General features: G+C 42.7%; 3 protein-coding genes across 7 annotated transcripts; 1 reads left to right on the top strand and 2 right to left on the bottom strand.

Moving 5' to 3' along the window:
- Positions 1 to 4,201: 4,201 nt before the first annotated feature.
- Positions 4,202 to 5,540, bottom strand: LOC117591436 (aldose 1-epimerase-like). The gene has a single exon (XM_034284698.1). It carries the CDS (start codon positions 5,518 to 5,520, stop codon positions 4,345 to 4,347), a length of 1,176 nt encoding a protein of 391 aa, XP_034140589.1. The 5' UTR covers positions 5,521 to 5,540; the 3' UTR covers positions 4,202 to 4,344.
- Positions 5,541 to 5,746: 206 nt separating this feature from the next.
- Positions 5,747 to 6,169, bottom strand: LOC117591435 (aldose 1-epimerase-like). The gene has a single exon (XM_034284697.1). The coding sequence runs from the start codon at positions 6,167 to 6,169 to the stop codon at positions 5,747 to 5,749; it is 423 nt and encodes a 140-aa protein (XP_034140588.1).
- Positions 6,170 to 12,384: 6,215 nt separating this feature from the next.
- Positions 12,385 to 22,633, top strand: LOC117591438 (sn1-specific diacylglycerol lipase alpha). 5 transcript variants are annotated; one of them, XM_034284704.1, is made up of 14 exons: positions 12,391 to 12,485; positions 12,596 to 12,702; positions 12,796 to 12,900; positions 12,965 to 13,066; positions 13,136 to 13,313; positions 13,379 to 13,798; positions 13,910 to 14,434; positions 14,503 to 14,644; positions 14,712 to 14,816; positions 14,900 to 15,027; positions 16,939 to 16,962; positions 17,632 to 17,764; positions 19,426 to 19,547; positions 20,489 to 20,604. In XM_034284704.1, the coding sequence occupies exons 1-14, from the start codon at positions 12,391 to 12,393 to the stop codon at positions 20,493 to 20,495; spliced, it is 2,193 nt and encodes a 730-aa protein (XP_034140595.1). In that variant the 3' UTR covers positions 20,496 to 20,604. The 5 variants fall into 5 exon arrangements, with proteins under 5 accessions (XP_034140594.1, XP_034140595.1, XP_034140592.1 ...); XM_034284701.1 differs by lacking the exon at positions 19,426 to 19,547 and having other exon boundaries at positions 20,489 to 22,633; XM_034284705.1 differs by lacking the exon at positions 16,939 to 16,962 and having other exon boundaries at positions 20,489 to 20,602.
- Positions 22,634 to 23,000: the final 367 nt, after the last annotated feature.

Below are 23,000 nucleotides of genomic sequence, written 5' to 3'. Positions count from 1 at the left end.
GTGCGAATGATCGCACCTCCACTCTTCAGTTCGCGAACTTCGTGAACTCGGACTCCAAGTTTGGGCACCACGTCCTTCTTGACACGCTCGACCAACTGCTTCCCAGTCTCCTCCGGGTTCCTGCCCTTGATAAGAGCCGACCAGGTTTCGCGCGGCTTGGCAATCGGCGGGACAGCAGCGCTCGGTGCTGTCAGGCCTGGGAAGGCTGCCGCATACGCAGCGGTGGGAGCAACGGTAGTGTGGGCGGCAGCGGGCCTCTGTGGAGGCGGCATACGTGCCCTCTCCTCCAGGCGCACCTTGTCCCCAGCCAGCGCCATGACGAGCTCGTCGTACCTATTGGTAGCGACAAGAACGGCCATGGAGGCTTCGGCGGACATGCCTCCCTTGAGGACTGCCTCGTTCACCGACATCCGTATAGCCGATAACTCGGCAGTGGCAGCTGAATATGTGGCATGTGGCAGCGGCGTCAGCAGTGGCAGTGGCAGCTGTAGTGGCATCGGTGGTGGCAGCAGTGGCGTTGTTGCTGTAGGGCTCAAAAGGCGATGGCGGCGGCGATCTTACCGCTGGGAGCGGCGGCTCTCCAGTCTTCCCGACTCCAAGGCCGATCTTTTTAGCCCCCTTTTTGTTCTGCCGAAGACTTCGGGCCGCGTTTCCTGCGGGTGGGAACGCTCGACGTCGAGCTCGCGCCAACACTAGCCAGGCTAGCGTCGCTGGCATCTGCCTCGGTGTCCATGTCCATGTCCTCTAGCGGCAGTCTCGAACACTAAAGCTGAAGGAGTCAAAGCACAGTTGGAACCTTTACAAATGTATGTATGTACATGTGGATCAGCCCCAGGATAATCCCTAACTGAAAGACACTGACAGAGGGTAGCTGCCGCATTACGCCCGACAGAATCTTTAATTGTAGTGTTTGCTTGTCTCTGAAGTCGATCCTACTTTTAAAGCTTCATCCTTAACGCTCTCATCATCGTTTTGTAGTATATATATTGATCTATTAAAATAATATGTTACCCGTGGCCATCCGTCATTATAATCCGAGCATAAAACCCTAAAGTGTTCGTGTAAGTCATAATTCGATCTACATAGTGGAAGGAACAAGGAATAAAGTTTATAGTGGGTTTAATAGGAATCGTAAAGTTTTCGCTGTCTACATCCCCCTTGATCAAGTTGGGCATAAAAATTACACCAAGCATTTTTAGCTAGCACGATGGCCGCTTTATTCCTGATTCTCGCCTGATGACATTGTCTTTATGACGCGCAGCGAAACACAACCACAAAGTCCCCATACAACCTACGCTGCCAATATGTGCGTTGTTGTGTGAGTGTGTGTGTGGTGTGCTGGTGGGTGGTACAACTTTGTTGGGGGATTAGCTGGGTTTGTTTGATTTGAATTCTGATTATGATCATATACCATATGCCCATCCTCAATAACAAAATCACTCGATAAAGTTCTCCTGTCTCCTGTTTGTCTGTCAATCTACTGTCTGATAATAACAGGCGGTGGCAAACGCTGTCTGTCTAAGATACATACATACATAGATCTATGCCGTGATTCAAATACCTTAAGGTACGTGAACATTTATGGGAATATCCTGTTTGCGAATAATGATGGTTGGTTCTTTTTCCTTTCATGGAAAATGTTTTCTACGACGCTTCACAATCGGGGCGAATTCTCTCTGTTTTATAGAGAGTTTATAAGAAATATAGGCTGTATTCGCACAACAGTGAAGCAGCCTGGCGTGTGCCTTTCGTCGCAAATATGGCCGCTCACTTATGGGCACATTTCTTTTACAGCGAATCAACGCCAATTTATTCACATAAATTGGATTACAGGATTAACTACAGTGTGCAGTGTGTCATATAATAGCCCATGTGGCCCATGTGCACAATGCCCATTGGTGAGGGGCAAGGGAATAACTATACATTAGCGGCTCGTTGCCCAAATCGTTGCACTGTATGATTTTTGCCCTTTGTAGGGGCGGAAAGGTGCGGGGATAAATTTTTAAATACACTTATCACGTATCAGTGTGAGCGAACAAAAGTTTGGATACTAAACTTGGTTTCCCCATCGTATGGTCTCTGAGTACTAAGCGCTCATAAGGACGGACAGACGGACATAAGTGTACGATTGTACACGAATTAAATTGTTTCAAGTCTCGCGAAAAACAAAAAAATCCGTTCAAACTTCATATAAAAACGAGAAGGGACGTGTGAGACGCTTCTTACGCGTCACAACTTTTATAGCCGGCACTCAGTACTACATCTGTACCAGAGGCAGAGGGACGGCAGAGGCAGAGGCCGCATAATGCAGAAGCAGAGTGTGAATGAGAGAATGTGCAAAAAACAAATAAAAGCTGCGGGACGGGGTGGGCTTAGACACTGAAAATTAAATTTTTTCATTGTGGCTATAATAATGATCCAATCAGATCCCAATTTGATGATCTGATAGATGTGGGCATTCCCTACGGAATGTCGTTTTTAGTTTTCTTCTATCTTTAAACTGTAGGTTTGGGAGGTTTTCGCCCTTTTGCGGAGGCGCAAGAGGGCGGGGCTAATTTTTGAAATACACTGGTTTCAGTGTGAGCATACAGCAGTCTGGAGCCAAAATTTGGTGGATCTAGCTCTTATAGTCTCTGAGAACTAGCCGACAAACGGAATCGTCGGAAACGTTTCCTTCTGTGCGTTACATACAACCGTTATTCGCCCCATATTTACTCTTCGAGTACCGGGTATAAAAACTGAACCAGAAAATTGTCATTTGTTGGGTATCCAGCAACGCACTATGGGTAAAAAGCCCGAATTTTTGGCATTAATGCAATTTTTTTGGTAAAATATTTGAATGGGATTTAAATTTTCTGATTGATGAATATCGAGATAGAATAAAACTGGTTTTAGAAGATTTTGACGGAGTACCATACATTTTTTGCGCACTTTTAAAGTCGGTAGATTTTGAGACGCTTCGACTTGTGAAAAGTGCGTTTAACCTTGAGCAACTTGCAGCTTTAATTGTAGCTCGATTTCAAAGTTTAAACGAAAGTAAATATATGGAAATTATAGGCATTTCAATTAATTGCCAATACCTGTTTTTTGATAGTTGTGTGTAGTTTTTTAATAGTCCAATGTTTTGTTCGTGTAATTTTTATACCCGGTACTCGAAGAGTAAATAGGGTATATTGTATTTGTGTGGAATAACGGTTGTATGTAACGCGCAGAAGGAAGCGTTTCCGACGCCATAAAGTATATATATTCTTGATCAGCATCAATAGCCGAGTCGATAGAGCCATGTCTGTCTGTCCGTCTGTCCGTCTTGTTTGTCGGCTAGTTCCCAGAGACTAAAAGAGCTAGAGCCACCAAATGTTGGCTCTAGACTGCTGTATGCTCACACTGTTACAAGTGTATTTCAAAAATGAGACCCTGCAAAAGGGCGAAAGCCTCCCAAATCTACAATTTTGAAGATAAAAGAAAAATAAATTCCGAAGGGAATGGCCATATCTATTAGATCACCAAATTTTGTAATAGCCACAATTAAGAAATTAATTTCCAGTGGCTAAACCCACCCTGTCCCGCAGCTTTTGTTGTTTTTTTTACATTCTCTCATTCAAAGGACCTGTGAGACACTTCTTACGCGTCACAACCTTTATACCCGGCACTTAGTACTACATCTGTACCTTAGCGGTTTTTTTTGTCAAATCTTTCATATTTTCCTTATCTGTCATGTATATCTACAACACTTCTCACACCAACACGCTTCTTTAGCTCGCCCCCTTCCCTAGACCCACACACTGCAGACTCACGGTAGAGGCAGAGACGCGGCAGAGGCAGCGGACGCACACACACACACGCGAGAATGCACAATGAGAGAATGCGATCTGATAGATATGGTCTCTCCTTACGGAATGGTGTTTTTAGCGTCTTCAAAATTGTAGCTTCGGGAGGTTTTCGCTCTTTTTCGGGGTCGGTAGGGGGCTGGGCTAATTTTTGAAATACACTTGTAACAGTGTGAGCATACAGAAGTCTGGATGCAAAATTTTGTGGCCCTAGCTGCGTTGCATACATTGTGCACAAATACAATATACCCTGTTTACTCTTCGAGTACATGGTATAAAAACCATTTCTGAAGACCCGGGACAAGAGGTGGCAGATGAGGGGTGTGCTGCAGTTGCAATTTACCCCAAAGGGCAGAACAAAAACTGAATTGTTCTTGGTTAAATTTTTTAAAGAATTTAATTGTGTCATGCAAATAGTTGAGAAAAATTATTTGGCAAAGCATACAAATAATTGAGGGAATGTTCTTTGACTTGATTTCTTCTTCACTGAATGGTCAACTCCTTTCTTTTGCTCTTTTTATGAATTCCTTATCAAATCCTTGTCCATGGCCTCGAGCTCCTCTGCAGTGGCACAGCACTTCCAGGGCTCTTTCACACAAAACTGATAGATAGTCTCATTGAAATATTTCTCACCCGGCAGTATGATGATGGTGGGAAACATTGTCTGATTGCAAGCATCGGGAAAGCCCATAAACTGCAGCGCATAGCCGCTGTTCTGCCAATATCTTGTACACTTCTTGCCCATAATGGGATCCTCGCCATGCGTTTGCTTTGGTAACTGATTAGCCGTGGAGAAGTGAAGAGCCGGCTGATTGCTGTAGATATCCATGTAGCGTCCAGTCGGATTGTGCAGGAAGCGTCCTAGGTATCGGGTGTCCAGACTTGTGACATCCTTGGACAAGGCATAGTTCACGTGAAAGCCGGGCACAGGCATATCCTTGAACTGACGCAAACGATCGCCCATAAAGGCGGGCTGACGAATGTCATAGACTGAGTTCTTGACAGACCCGCAGCGGCCCGTGGGCAGAACACCCTTATCCGTGGTGTTCGTTTCGATTGTCTTTCTGCCCTCCATGTAGAAGCGATGCTCAAAGAGACCCTCAACGCCGGCCTTGTGACCCGCCAGATTGAAGTACGTGTGATTGCAAATGTCCACGGGCGTTGTCTTATTTGATTTGGCCTCGATGCGGATAAACAGGCGACTCTCGTCGTCAATGGTAAAATGAATCATGACGGCTAGGCGGCCGGGAAAGCCCTCGTGTCCCGCTTTCGAGACATGTCTTAGCGTGATTCCATCCGCACGCATCAAATGCAAGTCCCAGATGACTTTATCGAAACCAATAAACCCCCCATCGCTGTGATGCCTCTGATCGAGATTCTTCGACACAATCACACGATGCTCGTCCAAAATGAACTCTCCATTGCTGACCAGCCCTGCCACACGACCCAAAGTGCAACCAAATTTCAAATCCTGATGTTTGAGATAACCCGCAACATCATCAAAGCCCAGGACCACATCGGCCGTCTCCTGGAAGGCATCGGGCACTCGAATATTCTGTATTGTGGCGCCCAATGTGATGATGCCCACGGACATGTGGTTCGAATTCGTTATGGTATAGCGACGTATTACTTGAGCCATTTTCGTAAGCGGATTTGTAGCAATGCCAAAAATATCCTCAACCACTTGAACCATGATTTTAATCGAAACGTTTCCCATATACATTTTTGATATCCGAATTTTGATATTTCAATATTTACTTGAATTTAATTTGTTTTTTGAATGAAGATTCAAGTCTATGCATGACAAGCTCACTCCCAATCATACGAAAAGACTCACGAATTTTCGAAATGAAAAAAGTTTCTAAAAATTTAGCTACGAATGATAGTGGAACAAATTTATTTTTTCATTCATCTTTTCCTTATTTAAAAAGTAAGGACTTTGNATCCGCACGCATCAAATGCAAGTCCCAGATGACTTTATCGAAACCAATAAACCCCCCATCGCTGTGATGCCTCTGATCGAGATTCTTCGACACAATCACACGATGCTCGTCCAAAATGAACTCTCCATTGCTGACCAGCCCTGCCACACGACCCAAAGTGCAACCAAATTTCAAATCCTGATGTTTGAGATAACCCGCAACATCATCAAAGCCCAGGACCACATCGGCCGTCTCCTGGAAGGCATCGGGCACTCGAATATTCTGTATTGTGGCGCCCAATGTGATGATGCCCACGGACATGTGGTTCGAATTCGTTATGGTATAGCGACGTATTACTTGAGCCATTTTCGTAAGCGGATTTGTAGCAATGCCAAAAATATCCTCAACCACTTGAACCATGATTTTAATCGAAACGTTTCCCATATAAATTTTTGAAATCCGAATTTTGATATTTCAATATTTAGTTGAATTTAATTTGTTTTTTGAATGAAGATTCAAGTCTATGCATGACAAGCTCACTCCCAATCATACGAAAAGACTCACGAATTTTCGAAATGAAAAAAGTTTCTAAAAATTTAGCTACGAATGATAGTGGAACAAATTTATTTTTTCATTCATCTTTTCCTTATTTAAAAAGTAAGGACTTTGATAAATTGATAACAAAGGGGAGGAAAGACTAAAATGTTAACCTAATTTGGAAGTTTTTTTTCTCTCCTGATCAGAATTTTACAGGGATCGCATGGGGATAGCTTTTACGTAAAGAATATGAGTCCGGTCAACAATTTGAAGAAGTTAAACCATTACATAATCAGACAGGCCTGCAGCGAGGTTTAATTGAACCCTTTGAAATCTCGTTTATATTAATGTCCTGAAGGACATTACCAAGCAATTCCAAAAAAGTTTTCCACAAACATTATTAGTTAGGCTACATCATAAAAACAAAATATTTATTACAAAGCTTTTGAAAGATTTTGCCTAATGTTCATTATTGAGTCTATTTGAGTAATCGTTTAAACGGGCCCTATTTTTGGGGTATTAAGACAAAATAATTAATAAAAAAAACCTTTTAACTTAGAAGTCAAACTCTTTATTTTTTAAATAAGGAAAGAATCTTGATTAATGGAAAAATAAATTTGCTCCACTATCATTCGTTGCTGAATTTTTCGAAACTTGTTTCTTTTTGAAAACTCGTGAGTATATTCGTCTGATTGGGAGTGTATACACAGAGATGAGATCTCAAATGAAATATCACTACTCTGCTCATTTATTATTGGTTGTATTATAGTTTGCATTGCATATTGAAACCTTTTGAAAGGTTAAATTCTTGAGACATACTTGTATCAGTCATTCCAATGGCAGACTTCGTTTGCCTCTGAACTTGAGCGTAATTCCGTATTACCATTACACCAAATAAAAAATGATTTATTAAATGCATAAATCATTGTAATTGAATTATCGTCCAATCTATAGATGTTGATGGCACTCATCAGGGGTTGACTCCCTCTTCGTATCTCTCAGCAGCAAATTTGTTGAGTGCGTGCCACCTGTAGGTACTACCATTGAAAGTGGACTTGCGTCGGAGTCGAGTGTGGAGTTGAGTGGAGTTATCTTATCGCCAGGCTCCACAAATAAGTAGCGGGGGATCTATGTTTGATTTATGAGTAAACGAGTGTCCCAGAAACTGAGAACCCCTATCAAAGCAAAAACAAAAGAAAAAAAAAACTTAAGAAAAAAAAACGAGAAGGGACGTGTGAGACGCTTCTCAAGTCACAACTTTTATACCCGGTACTCAGTACTTCATTTGTAACTTAGCGGTTTTTTTTCTTCAGATTTTACATATTTTCTTTATCTGTCATCTACATCTGCTCACTTCTCATGCCAACACGCTCTTTTAGCTCGTCCCCCTCCCATAGAGCGGAACACTGCGCGAAGCAGTGTGTGAATGAGAGAATTTGCAAAAATAAATAAAACTACTGGACGGGGTGGGTTTAGCCACTGCAAATTAATTGTTTCATTCATTTCTTCTGTCGTCCCTCTGCCTCTGCCTCTGCCGACTTTTAACCCACCCCGTCCCGCAGCTTATATTTGTTTTTTTTTTTATGTGCGGGCGCTGCCTCTGCCGCGAGTCTACAGTGTGTGGGTCTAGGGAAGGGCGGCGAGCTAAAGGAACGTGTTGGTGTCAGAAGTGTTGTAGATGTAGATGACAGATCAAGAAAAAATTTAAAATTTGACAAAACACCGCTAAGGTGCAGATGTAGTACTGAGTGCCGGGTATAAAAGTTGTGACGCGTAAGAAGCGTCTCACGCGTCCCTTCTCGTTTGTGTTTTTTTACCTTCAAATTGTGGATACCGTAGTTTTTCGCCCTTTGGGAACAAAATTTTTAAAATACACTTGTAACAGTGTGAGCATGCAGCCATCTGGATGCAAAATTTGGTGGCTCTAGCTTCTATAGTCTCTGAGATCCAGGCGCTCAGCAAGACGGACGGACGGACGGGCAGACAGTCATGGCTACTGATGCTGATCAAAAATATATATGCTTTATGGGGTCGGAAACGTTTCCTTCTCTGCGTTACATACTACATACATCCATTTTGTGCACAAATACAATAGTATTTACCGGGTATAGTACCGGGTATAATAAAAATCTTTGGACTCTTGGGGGTATAATTATTCAGGCAAAAAGCGCGCCATGAATATCATCATTTATAATGGTATAATTGCCATTTTATATACATAGGTATTATTGGTAGAATATTGGAATAGTTTGTGGGAATTTTATGTCTTCACTCTCATTTTTTAGAGAAGCCATAAAAGCTTGGGTTTCGGTGCCGCGAATGCTTATAGAATTTAAAATATTAATTGAAATATAACCCAAAATGTTCCTAAAGGTGCCACTAATTCTTCTCTTTAACCAGCAGCTGCTTGACTTTTAGACTGGATAATGCCTGGCTCTGATGGCCGTGTAATGGCTGGTTCTCTCTCTATTTTTAATAGAGAAAGTTACCTCACCTTGAACCTGCCACTGAAGGGGTGACCATATCAAGGCTCATTGGCCACACGGCAAACGGGGTGCAAAATCAATGCAAAATCATAAGCCCATTCCCAATAGTCATTGTTCGTTTGGGGCCAAAGTTCATATCGAAGGTCAATGCAATGGCTTTTATGGCATTTTAAATTGTTAGTTAATTTACCTTTGATATTTCGCTTGTGCTTCCACAAAACTGCTACCCCAATCTGATAAGGAAAGACAATTCGAAAAGAAAATGCATTTAAGGCAGGGTGGATAAGGCTAAATAATGATACATATGTGCACCATGCTCTTTGCTTTAATGTACTTTGATTTTATTTTTCCATTCGTTTAGGGAATTTTGGAAAGAAAATTATTTTTTCGTCATAGATTTTCAAGTGTAAAAGGTTTCACCATAATTAGCTTTAAAAGCTGTAGTTATACCCGGTAGTCGAAGATCAAATAGGGTAATATGTATTTTTGGGGAAAAAATGTAACACAATGAAGGAAGTGTTTCCGACCCCACAAAGTATATACATATATTCTTGATCAGCATCAATAGCCGAGTCGATTGAGCCATGTCTGTCTGTCCGTCCTTAATAGCGCCTCGTACTCAGAAACCATAAAAGATAGGGCAACCAAGTTTTGCATCCAGACTTCTGTATGCTCACACAATTACACACACTCCACAATTTTAAAGATAAAAGAAAACTAAAAATGCCATTTTGTAGGGAATGTCAATATATTTTTTTTTCTTGCACATTCTCTCATTTCACCCTCTGCTTCGTGCAGCGTGCGGCTCTAGGGAAGGGGGACGAGCTAAAATAGAGTGATGGCGTGAGAGGTGATGTAGATGTATATGAAATATGTAGAACAAAATTACAAAAGTAAAATGCAAAATTTGAAAAAACCACCAAGGTACAGATGTACTTCTGAGTACCGGGTATAAACTTGTGACTCGTAAGAAGCGTCTCACACGTCCCTTCTCGTTATAATTATCGTTTAGTGGCATTGATATCAGACTGCGTTCTTTTTTGTTGTTGTGTGTTTTGCGCAGTCTAATTAATTTATCAATAACCATAGCTTACACTTTCATTTATTGTTCATACGTGGTCGGTCTATTGGCGGCTGAGAGTTTATTAAAGCAAAGAGAGAGTGAGAGCGCTTTCCACTGGATCTATAAAAATTGCAATAGCAAACGGAAACATGTGCAAATGTATCCCCCAAATATTGAATGTTGCTTTTATACCCGGTACTCGAAGTGTAAATACCTGTCGGACCTGTCCCCGCAGCGGTTTTCGGCGGCGGGCGAACTCAGTCTCCTCCCGCGTCTTCTCATTACCTCGTTTCCCAGGCGTCGATTGAGAGGGATTGGCTTGTCCCTATGGCACTTTAAGAGGAGTACCGAGCTCCTTTGCCGTTATATTTTGTATATTTAAGTTACTTGACATTTTTGGTCCCACGAGTAGGCGGGAAGGGGTTGGTCGCCCGAGCCCGAGCTTGCTCCCGGAAGCCCAGTTTAAACTGGAGGTCTTCCGGTGTCCAGAGTCCGCATACTAGCGCCCGAGCACCCCTTCGGCCATGCATCCATCGGCATGTAACAGTGTCACCTTGGATTGGGTCAATTTCACGAGAGTTTTCTTCTCTCCGCCCGACTACCATTAGCCAGCATGCTTGGCAGAGACTTGACCGTACCAGGACCTGTTACCAGCCACCTCACTGGCAGTTACGGCAGGTGGCGTATCGCTCGTGATCCCCCTGTATCCTAGCTCAGTCACAAGGTCCCTGGGCCAGGCCTACTTCCCTGGGAAGCCCCGGAAAAACCCTTGCCGCCAAGCCGAGCTTACAGTTTTTGGCGAGCCATCCCGCCACCCGTTAGTCCCCTGTATCACCCGAATGGCTGAACTAATCGAACTAAATTTAATTTAAATATCTCTCTTAATTTTCAAATTATTGTGTACCCAAGTGTTTTTTTTATTTAAAAAAGGTAAAAAGGTAAAAACACCCTTCCTAAACCTTCGATTTTAGATTTAGAACTTTTTAATTTCATATGTTCACATCCTTTATCATTTTTATACCCGGTACTCGAACAGTAAATAGGGTATATTGTATTTGTGCACAAAGTGGATGTATGTAACACACAGACGGAGACGTTTCCGACCCCATTATGTATATATATTCTTGATCAGCATCAATAGCCGAGTCGATATAGCCATGTCTGTCTGTCCGTCCGTATTGTTGAGCGCCTGGATCTCAGAGACTATATAAGCTAGAGCCGCCAAATAAGTGTGTGTGTAAGTATAAGTGTGTTTCAAAAATGAGCCCCGCCCCCGCAAAAGGGCGAAAACCTCCCAAACCTACAATTTTGAAGATAAAAGAAAACTAACGCCATTCCGTAGGGAATGACCATATCTATCAGACCACCAAATTGGGATCCGATTGGATCATTATTATAGCCAGAATGAAGAAATTAGCTTGCAGTGGCTTAACCCACCCTGTCCCGCAGCTTTTGTTGGGTTTTTCACATTCTCTCATTCACACTCTGTTTCGGCCTCTGCCGCGAGTCTGCAGTGTGTGGGTCTAGGGCATGAAGAAACTATAAGGAGGCCTCGTCGGTGGCAGAGTTACTCGCTGGTTCTGCCCTAGGTTCAGTCTTCATGGTCTAGGGCATAAAGCAAATATATAAGGAGGCCTCGTCGGTGGCAGAGTTACTCGCTGCTTTTCCCAATTCTCAGTGCTCGTTTGCTTGTCGACGCGGAAGGTTGGTTGCCTTCATGAAGAAACTATAAGGAGGCCTCGTCGGTGGCGGTTGGTTGCGAACAAAACTTTTTTTTCAAATATTTTCAAAAGTTTATTTTTTCGAAACACAGACTACTAGCATGTAGCAAAGTATTAAAAATTAAATTATGAAACAATTATTATGTTTTTCCACATTGCTTTCAAATGATTAATCAGCACACTCCATTGTCGCTCCCTCACACTTACAGCGAGAGCCCTTTCACTCGAACTTTTCACTCGCACGTTTTCATAATTTTTTCTGACGAGACCTCCTTATATAGTTGCTTTATGGTCTAGGGCATGAAACATGAAGAAACTATAAGAAGGCCTCGTCGGTGGCAGAGTTACTTGATGCTTTTTCTTACTGTCAGTGCTCGTTTGCTTGTAGACGCGGAAGGTTGGTTGCGGACAAAATTTTTGTTTCAAATGTTTATTTATTCAAAACACCGAATACTATTATGAAACAAACTATTAAAAATTAAATTATGTAACAATTATTATGTTTTTTTAAATTGCCTTCAAATGATTAATCAGCACACTCCATTGTCGTTGCCTTCACACTCACAACGAGAGCCCTTTCACTCGCACTTTTCTATAATATTTGCCGACGAGACCTCCTTATATAGTTTCTTTATGTTCTAGGGAAGGGCGGCGAGCTAAAGGAGCGTGTTGGTGTGAGAAGTGTTGTAGATGTAGATGACAGATGAAGAAAAAATGTAAAATTTGACAAAACGCCGCTAAAGTGCAGATGTAGTACTGAGTGCCGGGTATAAAAGTTGCGAAGCGTAAGAAGCGTCTCACACGTCCCTTCTCGTTTCTTTTTGTGTTTTGCAGATGCCTGGTCTTGTGGTCTTCAGACGTCGCTGGTCTGTCGGTTCCGATGATCTCGTTGTGCCTGGAGCATTTCTCTTGACGATACATTTTATATGGTAAGCAGAGATAGCCATATATCAGATCTTAATATCACATATATAATTCTCTATTTTTCTCTTTAATTCGTTTTTTTAAATCCAAAAATCCTTTCGTGTTAATGTGACAGTTTTGTGATTGTTAGCGTCTCGTTGGTTATATTTGATTATAATACACGAATTTTAAGCATACAACTATTGTTCTATCATCTAATAGGCTACTTGTTAATACTATTTTGTAAGTATTCAACAAAAATACCACAGCTCCAATGAATATTATCTGAGACTGATTCTCATTTGCTTAATTTTTTTGTTTGGTTTTTGATTGCAGTTTCAATATGCGTAGAAATAGGCATCTGTGTGATCTCGATGCGTGGCAGCATTCTGGATGCCGAGGCGCGTAATTCCATTAATATATGGATATATCTCAAGAGTTGTAAGTATCCAAGAAAGATAATATAAATAAATCTTCATAAATGCACTTCGTTTCGCCTTTATAGTGGTGATATTATTTGATATTGCCTGGTTGACGGTCGGTTCGGTTTGGGTAGGCCACTATTATGCCACATCGCCAATTGATGATCCTAAAAAGGTTTATGTGGGTGAGTGTCTTGCTCTCTGCAGCAATTTTGCACAATTAAATTAATTTTGATTAATTTTTGTCTCTCAAGCCATCATCATTTGCAATTGGGCTTTGGTCTTGATCACATTGATCACCATTTGGTGCACCTTTGATGCCGCCGGCCGTTCGTGGGTAAAGATGAAGAAATACCAGCGTTCGATGCGCGAAACAGAGTCGCGTTTTAACTACAAACGCAGCAACAGCATGAACCGTAACTGGCGACAAAGGTGAGTGGATTAATATTTACCTAAACCACCTGGAACATCCCTCTATTCCTCCATCATTCACACAGAAAAGTGATGCGCGCCTATCAGGATAGCTGGGATCATCGCTGTCGTTTGTTGTTCTGCTGCATGGGCTCAACGGAACGTAATCGCAACTCGTTTACGGATATTGCCCGACTGTTGAGCGACTTCTTTCGTGAACTGGATGTGGTACCCTCGGATGTGGTGGCCGGACTAGTGCTGTTGCGAAAATTTCAGCGTTTGGAGCGTGAGGCAGTTGTGAGGCAGCGAAAGAACGGCACCTACGAGTTCCTGAGCGGTGTACCCATCACGGAGCGCACACAGTTCCTAGCACTCAACGATGCCAAAAACTATGACTTCTTCCAAACGGTCATACACTACATGTACTTCGCACAAGGCGCCTACGGCTGGCCCATGTACGTCATCATCAATCGCACCAAAATGTGGCATCTATTGCCCGAACTGAAGTGAGTTTTAAAGCGTATAAAACGTATCGCAGTCCCAGGGTATTTTGATATTCCTTACATTATTTCGTTCTGCTCTGTCAATGTCTAATAAGTGTTGCACTTTTTGTGTAGATGCTTTGGCTGCTTTTGTGGTAGTGGCGATGACACGGATGTCATTCAGGACAATTGCTGCCTGTGCAACTTTGCCGCACTGAAGAAAACCCTCCAGCTTGGCGACATTGACATTGTGTATGCCACCTATCACGTGGATGTGGGCGAGACGCCGTTCTTTGTGGCCATCGACTATACACAGCGTTCGATTGTGATCAGCATTAGAGGTACGCTGAGCATGAAGGATATACTCACCGATCTGAATGCCGAGGCGGAGGTGCTGCCACTGCAGCCGCCTCGCGACGATTGGCTGGGGCACAAGGGCATGGTGCAGGCGGCCATTTACATACGAAACAAACTGCTAGAGGAGAATCTCATTGAGCGGGCATTGCAGCGCAACACGGAGCGGCAGACGCACACATTCGATCTGGTGTTGGTGGGTCATTCGCTGGGCGCTGGCACGGCTGCTATACTGGCCATACTCCTCAAGCCAGAGCATCCGACACTGCAGTGTTTTAGCTATTCACCGCCTGGTGGATTGCTCAGGTAGGCATTGGGGCATATGCTCATTGCTTTACGTACTGTTGCTTTAATGTTGTGGTGTATCTTTCCAGTATGCCTGCCGTTGAGTACTCGAAATCGTTCATCACTTCAGTGGTGCTTGGGAAGGATGTGGTGCCGCGTATTGGCCTTAATCAAATGGAAGCCCTGCGAGCGGATCTCATCAATGCTATTCAGCGTAGTGTTGACCCCAAGGTAGGAGTAGTTACACTCCGCTCTTAGCTCTATTTTATTTACTGTCTTCGCTTTTGGTTTTGCGTAGTGGAAAACCATTTCCTGTTCGGTTATTTGCTGTGGCTGCGGACCAGAGCCCACGTCTGTGGTCAACATGTCCGGCCAGGACACGCACATCAATCAGTACCAGGAGGTAATCCATCGAATTCCTCTCCAGCTGTCATATTTCAAGACAATCGAATTATCCAATTTGGTTGCTTTTTCTTTTTTTTACAGGAGCGTGGAACGGCCCGTTCTACCAGTGCCCATCCGACGGACAGCTCAATAGCTTTAACACTCCATCAGCCCTTATATCCGCCCGGTCGCATCATACATATAGTGCGACATCATCCCAAGAACGACGAGTAAGTCGCTCTCCCCATGTTTTTGTTGCCCCTATAGCCTGTCTGTTGATAATGGCTCCTTAATTTAGATGTGGACGCTGCTGCATTTGTTTTTTTCTTGATCCACCCGCCAACTCTGAACCCAGCCGAAGCGATCTTATCCCCTTGTTATGTTGATGTATTTTTATACCCGGTACTCAAAGAGTAAATTGTATTTGTGCGAATAACGGTTGTATGTAATGCACAGAAGGAAGCGTTTCCGACCCCATAAAGTATATATATTCTTGATCAGCATCAATAGCCGAGTCGATAGAGCCATGTCTGTCTGTCCGTTTGTCCGTCTTGTTTGTCGGCTCGTTCTCAGAGACTATAAGAGCTAGAGCCCCCAAAGTTTGCATCCAGTCTGCTATATACTCACATTGAAACCAGTGTATTTCAAAAATGAGCCACGCCCCCTTCCGCCCCCGCAAAAGGGCGAAAACCTCCAAAATCTACAGTTTTGAAGATAAAAGAAAACTAAAAACGCCATTCCGTAGGAAATGGCTATATCTATCAGATCACCAAATTGGGATCCGATCGGATCATTATTATAGCCACAATGGGGAAATTAATTTCCATTCGCTAAACCCACCCTGTCTTGCAGCTTTTGTTGCTCTTTTTACATTCTCTCATTCACACTCTGCTTCTGCTTCACTCGGCCCCTGCATCTGCCCTCCCCCTGGCGTTGACTCTTCCGACTTTTAACCAAGACTCGGTTTTTAACGTTAGATGGCGCCACTTTCGAAAAATTTGCTGTGAAACCTATCGGTCATTATTGCACAGAATATGCAGACCATTGGCCCATCAAAGTTGCGTACAAGAATTTTTCGTAGATGGCGCCACTTTCGAAAAATTTGCTGTGAAACCTATCGATCCAAGAATGTACAAATTTTATTGCTGTTTTAAATATCTCATAAATAGGAAAATATTAACTGATCCAATTTGTTTGATGTATTTTATTTAGTAGGCTTTTACTACGTGTTCTGTAATGTGAACAATATCTAGTAGTTGGCGATGTCTTCTACATCTAGATGTAGTCCTGAGTGCCGGGTATAAAAGTTGTGACTCGTAAGAAGCGTCTCACACGTCCCTTCTCGTTTTTTGTTGTTTTTGTTTCGTTGTTTTACCTCTCGACGAGCCCCACAATTTCGCTAATACGCTAATTGTTGTGTGATAATGGGCTACGGAAACGGCATTGGTCTTATCGCTGCATTTCAATGCAAGAGAAAGATCATCGCTCAAGCCGCGATCTCTGAGTCACCTCGTAAATTATGTGAAAAGAAAGATTGCTGTTCTTTGCTAGTACTTTTAGGAATAAAGAAACCACATGGCAACTCACACGCTTGATGGATAGATTAACGCTATTCAACCGTATTGATCCCAAGTCACAATAAATAGTTAGAGCCGGATAGAACATTTTTGACAGGCTTCTGGAACCATCTGGAATCAGCACTTTATGACGTTGTTTCAAGTGCTAGACAGTCTCTCAGGATAAGTGTCACAGTTTTCTTGTGTTCCATCCACCATAATGTTTAAAGTCTGTTTTGTAGGAGTAAAAAATAGGTATTTCCTCTGTTGGAAATTTGTGAAATTATAATTCTCCCAAAAGATGGTTTAAGCTGTACTTTAAGGCCTCTTTCAATGGAGGAAACCAGCACATTTCTCCAATTGATTGCCATGGATAGGTAGGCAAAGAGTTTGATATAAACTAATTGCTAAAAGCCTCATATGGTTCAGCATTTGGTTTGTGTTTCAAGTTCTTTGAACTTTATTACATTTCGATTCACCCTAACTCCCGTCACAACAGCCCTGCCAAACCAAAAAACAAAACAAAAGAAATAAAAAAGGAAAAACTAGAAAATAATTTACGAATAAAAACTCCATATCTTTCAGGAAAAAATACGACAGTGGTTGGAGGTAGGCACACAATAACACTAGAAACACACATAGACACACATAGTACATAAATGCTACATGCATCCAAAAAACATAATAGATAAAAAATGCATCCGCCCCCACAGCCCCATTACAACCCAACAGAACGAACAGAAATCGAAATCTCTCTCGTTTTCTCTCTCTCTCTCTCTCTCTATCTCTGTCTATCTCCTTATCTCTTTCTGTATATGTCTCTTGCTCGTGCTCGCTCTCTTTCCACAATACACACCCGCACACACATACACACACCATTTTCGATGTTGAAGCTAGTGGGAATCCCCTGTTCCATCTTCAGAGATCTAATAGTAGTCATCTTTGTGTTCTTCTCTAGTGCATGAATGAAAAAAGAGTTTATCGATGCATGCATCGTCTTACTCCCTAGAAATTGTCTCTGTTCTAAGAGTCTCTCTCTCCAATCTTGGCTTAGCCTGCAAATACTTTTGCTTCTACTTGTATCTACCCCCGAATACCTCAAGTGCATGCCAACGAAACCTCCTAGCATCAAGTTCTAATTTAGATCTCTCTCTTTCCTAGAAAAGTATACTGAGTTTAGTCATAGCCACAAAATATTGTATCCAAATAAAACTTCCTATACAGATACCATATACAAAGAATCTCCCATATTAATAATTTGGTTAAAATATTTTACAGAAATGTGCTAAAGAGTCGAGAGCCCGTCTATCAGGCTATTTGGGCCGATTCCACGGATTTCGATGAGGTTCTCATTTCGCCGGTAATGCTGCAGGATCATATGCCCGACAAGGTTCTGGCTGCACTTAAGAAGGTAATTTCGGAGTTCGACGATGAGCACACCTCCTCCGTGCACAGCTATTCGACAGCCAGTTGATTAGGATGGATAAATGCCAATCTCCACCCCCGTCTCGAGGAATGAATTACCAATACTACCACCTTCCACCCGTCGTCGTTTTGTCCCATAGCCTCTATATAGCCTCTATATAGTACAGTAGCACCGATCTAGTTAGTTAGTTCGACTATTGTGTTGTATTTATTTTTGTCTTAGTCTAGTGTTAAGGTCGAAAAGCGTTCGTTACCAGCGTCGCCGTTACCACATCACCGAACACCCAAGAAAAACCACTTGAAAAACACGCAAACGAACACATCCATGCATACATACGTATATCATGACAAACACACACAAACATGTTTCTATATATTTAATGCCTATCTCTACACTTATATACATATGTTCAATTATTTTATAATGCTATCTAGTCTTAAGGCCGCTTATCGCTTATAATTTTTGTGAATTTTGTTCAAAATTTGATTTATTTTGTATTAATTTATAGATTATTTGTTTGTCGATAGTAAATAACTTATTCTTTGTTGTTCCTTTTGATACTTCATGTATTTATTTGTGTCCAAGAAATAGAAGAGGAGGAGCCAGATCACTTAGCCAAAACCAAACAAAGAATCTGAATCTTTACCCCTATCCCCTATCTTTTGTATTTAAGTTTCGATGGTTGGGAGAGTTCAGGCCAAGGCATTGCCAAACGGAATTAATTCCACGTTATATTACGTAAATGGTAGATTAATATTTTTTTTTTTTGTACGGATCAAGTAACGTTTAGTTGATTTATCTCTTAAGTTCAAACAAATGTAATTTACATTTTATTTTTTCGTTATCTCTGTCGATGTTTTTTTTTTTTGTTTATTGTTTTATTGTGCCGAATTTACAAAAATTTTTTATTTAATTGGGTGAGGAGTGCACTCGACACTTCTACTCGTTGAAGCTAAACAAAAGAACGGTCTAAACTAACGTTGATTGATTTAAATTATATTTTGTTTGCTTATCTTCTGAAAGAATACCAGAAACGAGCACAATAAATATTAATTGGTACTAGATTTAATTGTTTCATGATTTTTTATTGATTTATTGCTTTCGTTATTTAATTTGGTAAGTTCTCAATCCATCATTTTTGGCTTTAACCAGATACCAGTATACAACACACACACTCACAGAAACATCTGCTGCATGGGAATGTTTGTAATTGTTGTAAAGCTTCTGAATGGTCAAACAAAAAGAAAAACTTCGTATATGTCTCTCCGGTATTTGCTGAGTTGAGTAAGAGGCCATTAACCATTAGATGATGTGTGCAGTAGCTTGTTTTCCATGTGAGAGAGTAGTGGATACAGGTTGTGGGTATGCCCTGACCGCCCTCCCTACCCTACCCTACTGCCCTACGCCCCTACCCATAGCTGATGGCAGAGTAATAATTATATCATTAGTAAATCTACTTGTATCTGAGACGAACTGTTGCTGTATTCAACGATTAAATTAACTTAATTATATTTGCTTTTTCGTTTGCTTTTTTTTATCGACATCGATGTGTGTGTGTGATTTTAAATCGATAAACGATAACCGATAAAAAATACCATTTGATTGTATATGTGACCAAACCGAAATGAAATCGATAATGTGCACAGGTCGTGTCTTGTAGAGATCGTACCGTAAAGGCATATACATCTCGTAAACGTAATGATAACACGACAATAACTACAACTACAACAACAGTTACAACTACGACAACACTAAATACAGATACCAGGTACAACCGCCCGCCTTCTAAGTATCTATCTACTTAAAAAAAAAAACTAAAAAGAAATCATTAAAAAGCCAAGAAACTTTTCCATTTTGCTCTCGCTAAAACTAAACAAAAAAACCAACTACAAATTCTTAAAATATTCCCTAAAACCGAATTACAAGTCTCTCGCTATCTCTCTCTCTCTCTCTCCCTATCTCTCTATATATATAGAGTATATATATATATATTTTTATATATATATATACTATACTATACTATATATATAGTATAGTATAAGTACACTATATACTATATAGTACTATATATATACTATATATATATATAATATATAGTATATATATATATATATATTTTTCTATCCCGCTCTCAACCTAACCTGCGAAAACGAAAAACACCTATGAATTATGCAAAGCTCTCTAAATATAAATTGTACTCGATGTGTACATATATGTACAAGAAAAATCCAATCTCGATATTGTGTCCTGCACCGATAAGCTCCTGTCACCTCACCACTCACAAATTTACCACTGCCGATCCATTTAGCTACTGTACTTTCAACACTAGCCCCTTACCCACACACCACTTCAGACTCATATTTATTTTCACTTACCAATGCAAGTCTTGGCTTTCCAATCGAACTTTTTTTGTAACTGTAGTTACTCGTTATGCCACTGCTCGCTCCCTACACCTACTACTACAAGAAGACACTCATCTTTTAAAGCATATACAATATATACGCTTCCCGTTCGTATCTACTCGTTTGTTTTCTGCATACATATATGTTTAACTACAAGCTGTATAAATCAGGATTGATAATCCGTTTTAGTAAGAAAAGAAACTCAGTCTTAAGATTAACCTTTATTTAATATCAAAACACTTATCTGTTAACTCTTGCTGTTCCTTTCCTCTTTCCCTCACGTGCACACACTCTCCTTTTTCGTTAGGTTGTAACAACGAGTGGGCCACGAAAACCACTACGCCAGACCTCGAACGCATTCTCAACCACATCTAATGAAGGCCATGACCAATATCAGGAGGCGCCCAAGTTTATTGGCCACGAGAACGAGAGCGAGACCGAAGTGAAGCCGGATCAGGGCCAAACCATCTCGCACCAGACACAGATGCAGACGCACACACAGACACTGCACTGTAAGCGTCCATCGCAAAGTTCCTACACGAACCTGAGCAATTGCCTTCTGCTGACGCCGACAGCCCAGCATAAGCTCTGCCTGGAGACATCCTTTACCAATGGCTCGGGCAAGGAGCAGCTGCAGCAGCGAGTCATATCCTCCGCTGTGGGTGGCGGCAGCAAGGCCTCCTCGATAGCAGGCAGCATCTTTGGACGCAGCCAGATGAGCAATAACACGACAACACCGTACGACATATCAAGCACCCTGGATGACAGCATCACCACGGTGGCCATGCGCCAGAGTCCATCGCTGATGAGTGAGACGGCAACGGTGATTGTGAATGCCGAGAACGAGAGGGCAGTTCCACGCCTGAAGGCGGTGGCCTTCGACATGGCTCTGACACCGCCTCCCTCGCTGCACTTGCTGCTGGGTCGCCAGCATTCGGAAAGAAAGCCACGAACGCTGCCGTTGGCCGAGGTTCCGGCCCTCCGCAGGGCCTCCGATGCGGGCGTGGATCTGCTCCACGACGATTGGTATGGCCTGGCACCATTGGCCAGTCCCGAGACACTCTCGGAAATATCCAGCGTCTCGTCCCGCACCAGTGTGCCCATCAGCCTGGCCAACAGCATCGAGTGGTATCTGCAGCACATGGGTACCAGCGCCATCAGCGCTCCAAAGGTGCCGCTCGAGGACATTTTCGAGTCGCAGATGCACACGCCCAAGGTGATGCGGCGTGCGCCCAAATTCAGCGAGAACCTAGCCGGCTGTGCCGAGGATACCCGCAATCTGGACCAGTACAAGCGCATGGGCCGTGTCTTTGTCACATTCCCACGCATCTTTCCCGACCAGCCGCACAGCCTGGACTCTAGTGATGACAGCTTCGAGTCCGCCTCTGCCCACAGCCTGCACCGTCTGCAGCTGCCACCGTCCGCGTCTGTCAAGTACGGTGCCAACTCCAAGTCCGCCGACCAGCTGGACGGCGATCAGGAACCGTCGCGTCAGGCACCGGAAGCCAAGAAGCTCACATTTAGTGACAGCGACATCCTGGCCGAAGAGCACTGCTTGCGCCTGTGTCCACACTGTCCGTGTGGCCGCGACTCGCAGCGCGGATGCTGCACCCGATCCGAGCACAGTCAGTGCTCCGAAGTGGGTACAAGCGAAACACTCGGACTAGGCTCCACTGACACGAGCTTCTACAGCGCCAACTCTTCTCTAGAGCAGTTTGTTACGCCAGGCAGGTATCACCAGCAGCATCAACTGAACGGCGTACTCCATCTGGATGAGATTCTCATGCGTCCCGGCGTGCTCGAGTCTCACTTTCCCGTCATCGGCGGCAGTGGTGGCTGCATAGAGACGCCGGCAATTGTAGCACCCGCTTCACCCTCACCGCTTAGCAATGGCAAGCGGCCGGATGTGGTCGGCGGCAGAGTACGCAAGCGTCTGTCTTCGGAGGAGTTTGTTTTCACGCGCAGCGAAGATCTACCCACTCTAGTACAAATCGGTGATAGAAGCAATCATAGCTCACCGTCGGGACGCAAACGCAAGGGCTGCGTGTATCCGGCCGGCACCAGCATACGGATAGATGCCCTCGGCACTTCTGCGTCCTCATCCCCAACTCCCATTAGTAAATTTTCCCGCACTCGCGTGGCCATTGGCGCCGGAGCAGGTGGCCCCGCCAAGAAAGCTGCCACAAATAACGAAAGTAATGTTTAATAGTTGTAAGAAGCAGTACCTTATCTAGCAGAGGGCAGCCGATGCAGAGAAATAGCCAATAAAACCAATGAATACTAATATTCCATTGCAATTGCTTTACGAACGAACAACAAACAAATGCGACTTAACAAAAACATGAACAGAACAAAAAAAACAACCTAACAATTTTTGCATACAAAATACCTAAGGAAATTTAGCGTTAACAATGGCGTTTAATAGTGAATAAGTGCAATATACATACATACATAATACATATAAATATATACATATATATTTTTTTGTGCAGCCAACTGGCAAGATTGTGAAAAAAACAAAAACACACTAAGCGATGACAAATTTTAATAAAACGTTTTAAAATGAGAAGGGACGTGTGAGACGCTTCTTACGCGTCACAACTTTTATACCCGGCACTCAATACTACATCTGCACCTTAGCGGTGTTTTGTCAAATTTTAAATATTTTCTTCATCTGTCATCTACATCTACAACATTTCTTACACTAACACGCTCCGTTAGCTCGCCGCCCTTCCCTAGACCCACACACTGCAGACTCGCGGCAGAGGTACACCCGCACACACAAAAAAACTAATATAAGCTGGGGGACGGGGTGGGTT

The sequence above is a fragment of the Drosophila guanche genome, unplaced genomic scaffold, assembly GCF_900245975.1.
Source record: "Drosophila guanche unplaced genomic scaffold, DGUA_6, whole genome shotgun sequence".
In the NCBI taxonomy this organism is placed as follows: Eukaryota; Metazoa; Arthropoda; class Insecta; order Diptera; family Drosophilidae; genus Drosophila; species Drosophila guanche.
The sequence above is the reverse complement of the archived record's forward strand: the minus strand, read 5'-3'. Positions and strand labels throughout refer to the sequence as shown.

Bases quoted from the DNA above. Each gene is read 5' to 3' on its own strand.
- LOC117591438 (XM_034284701.1), top strand. From the start codon at position 12,391: ATGCCTGGTCTTGTGGTCTTCAGACGTCGCTGGTCTGTCGGTTCCGAT. The intron at 12,901-12,964 runs GTAAGTATCCAA...TCGCCTTTATAG, and splicing joins ATGGATATATCTCAAGAGTT to TGGTGATATTATTTGATATT. The intron at 13,314-13,378 runs GTGAGTGGATTA...TCATTCACACAG, and splicing joins AACCGTAACTGGCGACAAAG to AAAAGTGATGCGCGCCTATC.
- LOC117591436 (XM_034284698.1), bottom strand. From the start codon at position 5,520: ATGGTTCAAGTGGTTGAGGATATTTTTGGCATTGCTACAAATCCGCTT.